The following is an 11022-nucleotide window of genomic DNA, read 5'->3' as shown; positions in this document are numbered from 1 at the left end:
ATGATAGACCATTAAATTGACTCCACACAGCAACGAGAGTGCATGACTGTGTATGTGCATTAGCTGAATTGGCATTTAAAAAATTACTAGAAAACATATTTTTGAAAGCAATTTTTAAATGATGAATGTCTTTCAAGGGTGATACTTTTATACTTTTGGTCCTTAAAAGGGAGGTGTTTTTCTGATGAAAAATAAAAAGGCATGAGTTTGTGGCCAAAATTAATAGTTTACCAAACTATTTAGAAAGTCAACAATTAAATAGATTGGCAAAGTAGCAATTAATTGGCAGGAATTTTCTGACTCTATTAAACAATGAGAAGAAAAGAGTTTCAAATTAAAAATATAACATGACAGTGTGTTACGTAATATCAAGGAGTTAAGGAAAAGGTATCAATTCCTCAGTTTTCCAGGTCTTTGAATCAAGATTAGTGATTCTGAAAGGCATGATTACTTGCGAGTGTTCAGTACTACACAAAAATGCTACACAAAAATACTAAAGAGCCTAGCTTTGTAGCCTTAACACTACATGCACTTCAGAAGAAACCTGAAAAGCATATTTATAAAGTGCCTGTGAAAAAGTTTGATCTGTGTATTAAACACTAAAGGAAGACACATAGTAAGAACCACTTCAAAATTACTTGAGACTGTTGCAGCTTTTTGGAAACAGCTTGGACATACACTAAAGACACTTTATAAAGTGGCAGTGGCAGATTTATTAAAGGAATGGACTAGATATGGAGGAAATCATGAAGCAATGCCAACTGGCTTTTTGTTTTTTTTTTTTTCCAGTGACTTTTCCAATGGTGGAGATGGGATGTTGGCTACAAGTTCCAATGGATCTCAGTATAGTGGCTCCAGAGTTGAAACACCAGTTTCCTATGTTGGGGATGATGATGATGATGACGATGATTTTAATGAAAATGATGATGACGACTGATGCCCTTTGCTTGTAGACTATTTTTTTGTTAAAATTCAGCAGGCTTCAGGAATAAATTGTTCTAGGGAGAAGTGTCTCAAATTACTTTGCCCCATCCCCCAAGGAGAATATTGGTAAGCAGTTCTGAGTTTAGAAATTGCACCTCTGATAAGCAAACAAGGATTGTTTTATGTAGGATATTTTTAAATGTGGTGTGGATGTGTGTTTTTGATACCAGTGTGTTAATGCAGAGCCTTTATTTACTCTTGTTTTAGGGGTTTTTGGTTTGTTGGTTGTTCTTTGTTTGGGATTTCTTTTTTACTTGAAGGAAAAAGAATTTTGCCCCAAATGTTCTTTCAAAGTTTGCTAAAGAAAATGTAGACACATCATTGAGAAATAAAATACTATCCTTCTGTGGAAAATGAATACACTGAATGGCAATTTATTTTGAGTGTATTTTGATTATGCCACTTTTTGAGGGATAGTGAGCTAATGTAGTAGTGTTTTTTGTTAATCATGCAGTGTCCAAAGAACCAAACGAGAAAGATACGTCCTACTTTTTTACATGTTAAATTCCAGGAATGTTGTGAACTTATTTTCCCTTAAATTATATCTTAACATTATGATTCCATCAAGTTTTTATACTTTTCACTGTATGTTGGGACATATGGATTACAAAGTTTTTGGCAAATGTTTACTGCCAGTTGGTGCAGCTATATAAAATGTCTTGAAGGTTTGGAATGATTTATTGCTTATGGTAAAATTTGCCTGATTTCTTACAGGCAGTCTTTGGAAACTTTTTATTATATAGTTGTTTACATACTTATAAGTCTATCATATAAAGACATGTACTGAAACAAATGTTTGTATTTGTTTCATAAGCATCTTCCTGTAATCTATTATAAAGTTGAAATTAAATATAGAGAATGTTTTAAGTTTTTTAACTCAAAATTTGTCAATCATTTTTAATAGTTCATTTTTATAAAAGGAATTTCCAGGCAGGTGGTAGTCTTTTTAAATTTATTCACAAACAATTAACTGCACAAATACTGTCAGCTGCCTATTCTAAGACAGTAGTCTTTCTATTGAAACACAAATAAACTTTTCTGTAATATTTTATGAAATATAAAGAGACTATAATTGTTTGACTTGTTTAACCTTGGCACTGTTAGTTTTTATTAATAAAACGCGCATGGGCATTTTTAACAAGCTCTGTGGTTTTTCTAATTCTAGGATTATTTTAGAACATTTCACTTCTCATCACAAGACCTAGAATTAGTTGTTTTGGGATGCTGCATCTGTGCTACAGAGGGCCCAGAGTTTTTGCTTTGATTTAGTAATTTGCCCTTAGAGCTCTTGATAACTTATGATGCAAAAGGCAATAACTTACCTGGTATAGTCTTTTCTTTCACACCTTCTTATTCCATCCACGTTGCTCCTCAGCATGACAGGTCAATCTTAATACTCCAATCTAGCTTCAGTTTAAAATCCCATGCCTAATGTCCTAACTTTCCATCCCATATTTCTTAGTCCTAACTTTCTGTCATATATTCTTATGTTCACATAACAGGTTTTAATCTACTTTCCATATACTTCCTTTATAAAACGATCACGTCCTCTGCTCTTGCCTGCAAGAGCGTACTGAGCTGGCTCAGTCACTGCAGGCTACTGTCACAGTCAGGACTGGATACTTCCACAAAGCCCAGGGAGTCCCTGAAAAGTGATAATGACTGTGCTGACCGTGGCAGGGGCTCCTGGATGCACTTAAACCCTGTGGTAAATGTGAAGTGTGATACATAGGTTTTTTTTTTTCTTGAAGAGATTATGCATAGACACATCTGTGTGGGGATCTGTGTTACGAACATAGAACAGCTGGTACACACTGAAGGTTTTCATACTGTAGCACACCTTGTAACATGAGTGAATTAAACAAATTACTTTGGGGGACTGGGGAAAAATCTGGGGGAGAGGAGGCTACTTGAATGATTTGCTTCTCAGTGAAGAGGCCATTCTCTGCAGTGCTAATGCTAAAGACAAGGTTCTTGTGCTGGATGAGGCAGTTGATTCAAATTGTCTTCGATGCTGAATGGCAGTTCAGTCTGCAGGGGAACTTCAGTTATTCCAATTTCTCCTTGCATTCTCTAGTGTATGATCCAAGATTTATCTGCAAAGAGTGAGTAGAGGGGGGTCTTAGGGGAAGAATCTGATGGTTTTCTTTTGGTTCTTATTGGTGGAATAGTCCTCAGATAAGACAAGGTCATGCTGGGAGTGAAAATGTGACAAAACATACATTTTTACGATGTTACTTTTCTCTTTTCTTTCTTTTGCTTGGTGATGAATCTGAAGTGGAATTTGATAATTTAAACCTTGGAGTGATTTTGGGGAAATTATTTTTTATTATATTTCTGGTTGAACTTTATGGTCTTAAAGATTCTTTTTTAAACAATTCCATGATTCTATATAGACTGTGTTTTGGGAGAGCTTTCTAGTAAAGGCAGCAATCAATAATAAAAGAAAGTCTCTAGGCTTTTTAAATAAGTGTTTGATTTGGAACTGTCACTTGGTTACAGTGTTCAGGTGAAAGAGGAGGAAAAAAAAGATGAAAGAGCAATGGTGAGGGGCCCGGTTGAGATGAGGAAAGAAAATGTGAAGAAGTAGGTAGAGAGAAGAGTAAAGAAAGAACAGATTATAGCAGAGGCTTAGCAGAGGAACATTATAAGAGAAGAAAGGTGTAAGTTGGAAATAATTAGAAAACAAGAGAAGACTAATCAAAGACTACAAAAAGGAGTACTGGTAGAAATTTATTTTAGAAAAAGAAAGGTAGAGAGTATAAATATTTAATAATGTCAGGCATAGCATGAAAGGAACTGGAAAGGGAAAGATAACTTTAAACTGTATGGTTCTAATTTCTGAAAAAAGTGATTGCACATACACAGATGGAAAATTAAGATTAAGACCAGGAACAGAATGTAACAGGAAGTTGTGTCAGGAAATGTTCAGGAAGTGAGTGGGAGGAAATACTGTAAGGAAATAAAAACTGGAATTTGGTTTAAGAAAGATAATTATGGTAAATGGAATGAGATTTGTTATAAGGGCTCAGTTTAGGGTAAAATGTGGCAGGAAGGGAATGTATTTTTAATTCCTTTACTTAGACAGCACTTTTTTGTGATGTGAAAAAGGAAAAGAGGAAGAGTTGCAAAGTGTCTATTTATGCCTCTGAGATGGTCCTGCAGCTAAGTTCTGGGAGCAGTGTGCATCTTTTGCGCTTTCTAAAGTGTTCCTGAGCTGTGAAAGACTGTCTATTTTGGTATGTATAGCAAGTTAAGGATTTCTTGAACTGTTTCACAAATAGTCTGCTTTACATTTCCCATAGGAATTTGTCTTAACCAAAGACAAGCAGTTACAACTTCAGAAACTTACAGGTTTTGGTTTTTTATTTGAACTTTCCTTCAATGAAGAGTAGCAGAGAACAAAAAAAAAGTAAATGTAGCTGATAGGGTACTGACCCTTGACAGATGCCCATTTATTTATTTGAATGAAAGTATGAATATTTAATGAAAGTGTGTATGGTCACAAATTTCATTCCTTAATCAGTGAATATATAGGTTGTAAAATCTTCATATGAATGACAAATCTGAAAATTGGATGCTACTTTAATGTAGAAAGGGCAAAAGTTTAAAAAAAGACCAAAAAACCAAAACCAGCCAACATGATGTAACACTACTGGAATGATGACCAGTACAAAGGACAGCGTATACCAGATATACCAATTCCCCGACAGAGAATTGTTTACTGTGGGGATTTCCTTTCTCTTGTCTGCTTGTGAGAAGTGTAGTAGGCCATTTGTCTTGTCATTATGACTACATTGAGTTAACAACCTGTCACCGCTTCTCAGCCCTGTCTACTTCCAGAAGGATGAGGCTACTATCACACACACTTTATTGTTGAAACCTTAATTGTCATTCATTTACCAGGAAAAGCAAAGATAAGCCAGTACATTGAGAGCAGCCTTTTTTTGTCATTATTTTCTGAATTTAGGATTTAAGGTTTTTCTAGGGTTTTTACTTACCTTTAGTTTGTCCTTGAGCTTCCATGGATTCTGGTGGGTTACCAAAATGTTAAATGGGCTAGAGCAGCTGCTGTATGAGGACAGGCTGAGAGAGAGCAACTTGTTCAGCCTGGAAAAGAAGCAGCCTCAGGAGACCTAATGGCAGCCTTGCAGTGCTGCCGGAAGGTTATTGCAAAGGTGGAGCCAGTGCACAGGGGTGTGTGAGGACAGGATGGAGAGACAACACACAGAATTGGAATGGGAGAGTTTCCAGCTGAATCTGCAGAACAACTTGGGATGTCAAGCTGTGGAACAGGCTTCCCAGAGAGGTTGTGCTGACTCAATCCTTACAGTTTTCAAGACCAGACAGAAGAAAAGCCCTAAGCAATGTAGGGTCTGACCTCACGGCTGAGCATGCTTTGAGCAGAGATTGGATGGGAGACAGCACGAAATGCCTTCCAGCTCGAGTTACCTTATGGATCTCAGAGAGACAAAGAAAAGAAAAAATATGTTAGAAAATGTCAGTGTTGGGAACAGACTAACAAGTGGGTCATCTAGCTTGCCAGACTCGTCAGAAAATGACTGGAAGCTCAAAGGTTCAAACCGATGGAAAAGGTGATTAAATGAGCAGGTCGAAGTGAAGACTGTATTCAAGATGAGGTTTCTAAGACTGATGCTGCAAGCAGAATGAGGAAGGGCAACAAGCAGCAATGCATGGGTGTTTCTGACTTCAAGCCTTTGATTACACTGGAAATTCCTGTCTGGCATGATGATGGTGCTCACTAGCACCATCTGCCTCTCGCTCAGTTGGGACCTGCTGTCCTCACATTCAGTGAATGTCAGCACTTTGTGAAACAACAATTGGAGAAAATCATGATGATTATTGATGCACAGTGTAGCTGTGGTAAAGGCATAATGTTCTGGTGTGGAAAAGAATAAAGAAGAGAGGCTGGTGTTAATTGAAAGTCACCTGTGTAATACCATTACAAGTGCATTTATTTGTTCTGCCATGATCTTTTGTTAAATTTTTGGATATTTTCAACATGTTGAAATCCAAACTTAGGCTGAAAATTTTGATTTTCTGTTATTAGGTTGCTGTGTACACATCATGGTACATTGCTATAAATAGTGCAGTTTCATCAGCCCTACCTGATAAGAACATCTGCATTGTAGCATGTTAAAAAGACAGCAAGGTTGCAGACTTCAGGCAGATTCCTGTTCTTTATTCATGTAAACTTGAGAGAACTTATTAAAAATAAAGCAGAACAGTAAGCACATACTCTTAAAAAAGGCAGCTCCAGTAATTAAGGGCAACTTCTGATGCTGATTTTTAATGAAACTTAGAATAATTCTTACAGACTAAAATAATGCTAGAGTGCCAGTTTTTGAAGTGTGAAAAAGTAAAAAGTGTCAAAGATGTGAGGAAGTCCTGTCCAAATGTGTGTGGTCTAGACACCTTGAGATCAACCCTGGATCTTGTATTGGAAAGAAAGAAACAGCTAGAGGAAAATTAGAAGCCTATAAGATTAATTGTTAATGACAAAGTACAGAATAGGTCTTATCAAATGAATATGGGAGGAGATTGCGAATGTTTAACTGATTAAGGAAACAATGGCTATGCTTCAGCATATTTAAACCTTTTTAATTTCATTGCATTCTGATTTTAAATATGTTTTACAATACCTCCAGATTGTATATTAAGGGATTATGAACTATTTATTGCTGAATCATTTTTGTGGCATTGTCACTGACTGAACAAGCTGCAGCAAGTAAGATTGTACTCCTGCTTAACAATTTCTTCCATAACCCAGAAGAAAATTTAAAAATACTCTGAAGTAGCAGTGGTTAGAAAAGAAGTAAACAATGAAGAGGAGATATTAATGTGAATTGTTTGGCAAGCAGGTCATGTCCAAAAATGTTGTGGTTAAACTCCACATCTTGTGAAGAAAGAATTAAAGGTAGACTTACAGGAGGAAAGGCTTTGCTGGAAATGTAGGATCCTGAAAAATGATTGATGGTGTCAATGTAGATTGTAACTCCACATATGTCCTACACTGTTTTGTAAGGAGCTAGCTAATCTGAATTTGGATGTGTAGGTAAAACTAATAATGGATTAGAAAATGTTTTTACATTCAGTGAGACCAGCAGAGAGCAGCTGCATGCTTGTTAGCATCATTTCAAAAGGATGTTGGAAAAATCAGGAAAGACTCAGAAAAAAAGCCCTTCCCCCAATTATTTTATTCCTAAGGTCAAAATCTATCACTATGAGACTTAAAGAAGTCTTATTTTGTCTTGTTTAATAAAAAGGGATGAAATGCAGAAATTAATGGATCTGTGTCAGGTCACACAAAAGATACCATTTCAACAGACTCATCAATATCTGGGGGAAAAGTGGCAAAAGATTTAAGAATTTGAACTTGAAATCAGTAATTAAAATGAGTTACCTAGTTGAAGATAGTAATAAGATGCTGGAACATATTTTTATTGGAATGATCACATTCCCACACTGATAGTAGTAGGACTGCGTGTAAATATGCACATTAATGAATGGTGGTGTGCCAAGTGTTTCTCCAGAATAAAGTTCTTTCTGAGAGGAGGTATAGCAGGATCCCAAAAAGTGTATTTTCAGCCCAATTTCTGTTCTTAAAATACTGAGAAGTTCAATGCATCTTTGGTAAAAAAAAAAAAAAAATTGGAAGAAAACTGAAAAGTCTTCGTCCCCATTGAGAAGAGTCTTCCCAATCAAATTGAAGAAAAGGGCACCTTTTCCTTCATGCACATATGTATTTTACTGTAAACAAAATAATTTTTGAGCTTGAGTTTTTTGTGCCTGAAAGAAATGAAGCTTGTGAAGGGAGCTTAGGTGCACAGTGGAAAATACTTTCTGCAAGCATTATTGATGTAGCTGTTACTTTACATCCAATTACTGAAAGCAGCACATGGTTAGACAGCTTTATTTGTTGCAGAATCAATTTCTTCTTGACTTTTATTACAGGTAAGAGATTAAAAACAGCTCTGTGAAATGGTGGGAGGAATTCCCAAGTGCAATAGCAATGGCATCATATGAGACCATTAAGTAAAGACTCAATTATTAATATCTAGTACTTGGCAATTCTGAAAGGTAGAGGAAGCTTTTAACTTGCTGTAGTCTCATAGCCATAGCACAAAGCCCTTTAAGAATCAAGGTGCTTGTATTCCATGTTTTTCTCCACTGTGTTATTTTAATAACAGACATTAGGACTTCAATAATTTACCACTGTTATGAATACTGATAAGAAGGAGGTGTGGAAAGTGCATCTCAAAGCAACTGCTGTGTTTATGTTCTCTTCACACTAATCTTCAAGAATTTTATTTAACAACTTTAGCAGATAAGACTGGAAACTAAAATTTACTTGATATAAAAATTCATGGTGTTAGTGAGTTAGTTTCATGGCCTATTTTGCCTTCTCCGTGCCTTTTCTCCTAGGTAATCTTGCTGTTGCACAGCTGGTAGGAAAAAACAGCAGAGTCTGGCACTGAGAGCCACTGTGTGGTCTCTGATACTGCCTTCTTGGCCCCTCCACTGCTCCAGAGGCATGGATTAACCATCCATCCCCATCCTAGTTCATCTGCTAGTTTAGTTTAGCTAAACTCAGGAATTTGCATTTGCTTGCAATTCATTCTTAAATCTGCTGCTTCTGTTTCTTCGTTTTTTCCCCCGATTATATTGTTTGATCTAATCAAATACTGGTACTATTGCAGCTGAAGTTATGTATAATCTGTGTATATGATGATATCTACGTACACCTAGATATACTTAGGTATATTTGTTTTTGAATGCACATGTATCACTCTCTTAGGGAATTGGATTCCTGCAGTGAAAGTGCGCAAAAGACTGCTAAATGTGTCTGGTTTCAAATTTGAAAACAAAGCTTTTAAATTGATTCCTTAATAAACTTTGTGTTAATGTTAGCTCCTGCACAGCAGTAATTATTGCTGTGTGTGTACAACTGTTAGTCTGTAATGCTTGTCAGTCTCTAACACTAAATTAACTGTGACTGCACAGTAACTTGCAGCTGCTGCTGTTCAGCTGGCACTGGTGGCCGAGGTCCTCTCAGTCTCTGGGTGAAGGTGATGAGGCTGGAGGGCTCTTAGAGAGAGGAAATGTCTCTTAATTTCTTCACTCTAATTGCGGGTGTTTCCTGCTTCTTGGCTTCCCTCCCATGGATACAGCTGGTTTTTAGCTTGTTTAGCTTCTGCCAGTCATGCTTCTTGTGCCTTGGGCAGGATGCCCTGCCTGTTTTCCTTCCCATGTGTTTATTTTGGTCTGTATCTTGTACCTTCTGGCATTAGTATGCCTCCAAAGTGCAGCTGTGCTCACTAGATGACATGCTTGTATGTAATGTTGGGCTGTGCCTGCAGTAATTAGTATTACAAAGTATTTGCATGGTGGGCATGCAGCTGTTTAAGTGTGCTTGCATTTGGGGTTTGAGCAGGCTAATGCTAACTACACTTTTCTACTTCAGCTACACTAGCCACAAACCTTGCTCCTTGTTTTATTTCTGATTTCAGCAAAGAAAGGGAGTGATCTCAGATGGCTAGAGGTTCAAGAAACATTTAACTTCAGGATGGCAATCTTTGTACTTAGAGAACCAGATGTGTTGGATCTTTTTTTGTCAGAATGCATCATTGTTTGATCAACACAGGGACACTTCCCTTTCTCTATTTATCCCATCACAGGACTTTTCTGTGAAGCTGGTCTAGGCTGTTGTTCTGAAGCTGTAGCTTTGCACACAATCCATAGGGAATTTGTTCAGCATATTCCTGTGCTGTGGTTGTAGGGCTGATGAATGTAAGTTTGTGCACTGCATTGCCCAGCTCAGTGCTAGCTGTAAATACTAAAAACAGTCAAGCAGAGTCTGCCCTTGTTGGAGCATCAAGGGAAGAGTTCTTGATTTTCTTGGAAATATTTAAATGTTCTGTTTGTAGACAACATTTAACCAATCTTGAACATGAGTTACTGTTTTGTTATCAAACGTTATTTTATTGTTTTCCATGTTATTTTGGAAGGATGCACAGGGGGGAGACCTGTCTTCCAAAAAGGATATAAAATTGATTTTCATTGTCTCTTAGAAGAAAAGCAAAGCCACACTGTAAAAACTGAAACAGGGAAAGCCAGGGGGAAAAAAAGTTTTTATATGAGGAAGCATTTTATTCCTGTTTTTGAAATGCTGAATTTTTCTAAGAAAGGCTCAAATATCATTTGTGGCTTTGAAGATTAAATATTCCCCTTCAAATGGATTCTGTCTACAGGCTGACTGGCTGAATGGTGCTGTAGTACAGGAGGTGACCGGTTACATCTTGCTTTCTGAAATGTCCAGGCAGTGAAGGTGTAAAATGATTTCTGCTCTTGAAGGTTTTGGGAGTTTTTTTTTATTGTGTGCAGTGCTTATTTTCTGGGTGGAGCATCCTGGACTCAGGTAACATAAACCTACTATACAGACGCAACAATCCTGTTTCTTTCTGTCATAAGTGATACAATCGGACTTCTCAAAGTTTAGATTCTTTTAAAGATTTAGTGTGATTTCAGCATCTTCCAGATTACTCTAAGTAACCCAAAATTTATCATTACAATATGGGGCTATTCTACTGGATAAAACAATTAAAACCATCACAAAACCAACAAACACTAAACAACAGCAAAATAGCAAACGAACAAAAACCCCACAAATTACAGCCTCTAGTTAAATGAACAGTTTCCTGGATGTAACTGGATGTTACAGTCTTGCCAGTTGTTTTTATTAGGTTATATACATAGAGGTAAGTAGTACAGTGAAATCTGTGAGCTAGAGGACAGATTTCAAGTTCACTTCTTTTGCAGTCATTGATTTGTCAACTAAAAAAATCTGGTTCAGCTGACTAGTGGAAAAAGCCAAGACATTGGGATACGGATAATTTTAATACATTTTTATACATCCTATACAAGATAGATTGAACATTTAATTACTTGCTAGTATTTCCAAGTATTGATTTCCTTTTCAAGCTATCTAATTTCTCAATAACCAAGCTTTAGTATCAT

The 11022-nt window shown here is 36.7% G+C and overlaps 1 protein-coding gene across 8 annotated transcripts in view; it reads left to right on the top strand.

The window, feature by feature from the left end:
- The window catches only part of TFDP1 (transcription factor Dp-1), a 37497-nt gene extending 35370 nt beyond the window's left edge, over positions 1–2127 (top strand). For all 8 annotated transcript variants that reach the window (XM_021545636.2, XM_021545634.3, XM_021545639.3 and 5 more), the window contains exon 12: positions 790–2127. In XM_021545636.2, coding sequence (XP_021401311.1) covers positions 790–937 — 148 coding nt within the window. In that variant the 3' untranslated portion in view covers positions 938–2127. The remainder of the gene's footprint in view (positions 1–789) is intronic.
- Positions 2128–11022: the final 8895 nt, after the last annotated feature.

The sequence above is a fragment of the Lonchura striata genome, chromosome 2 (assembly GCF_046129695.1).
Source record: "Lonchura striata isolate bLonStr1 chromosome 2, bLonStr1.mat, whole genome shotgun sequence".
Classification (NCBI taxonomy): Eukaryota; Metazoa; Chordata; class Aves; order Passeriformes; family Estrildidae; genus Lonchura; species Lonchura striata.
Note: the sequence above shows the minus strand (reverse complement) of the source record. Positions and strands in the feature narration are given on the sequence as shown.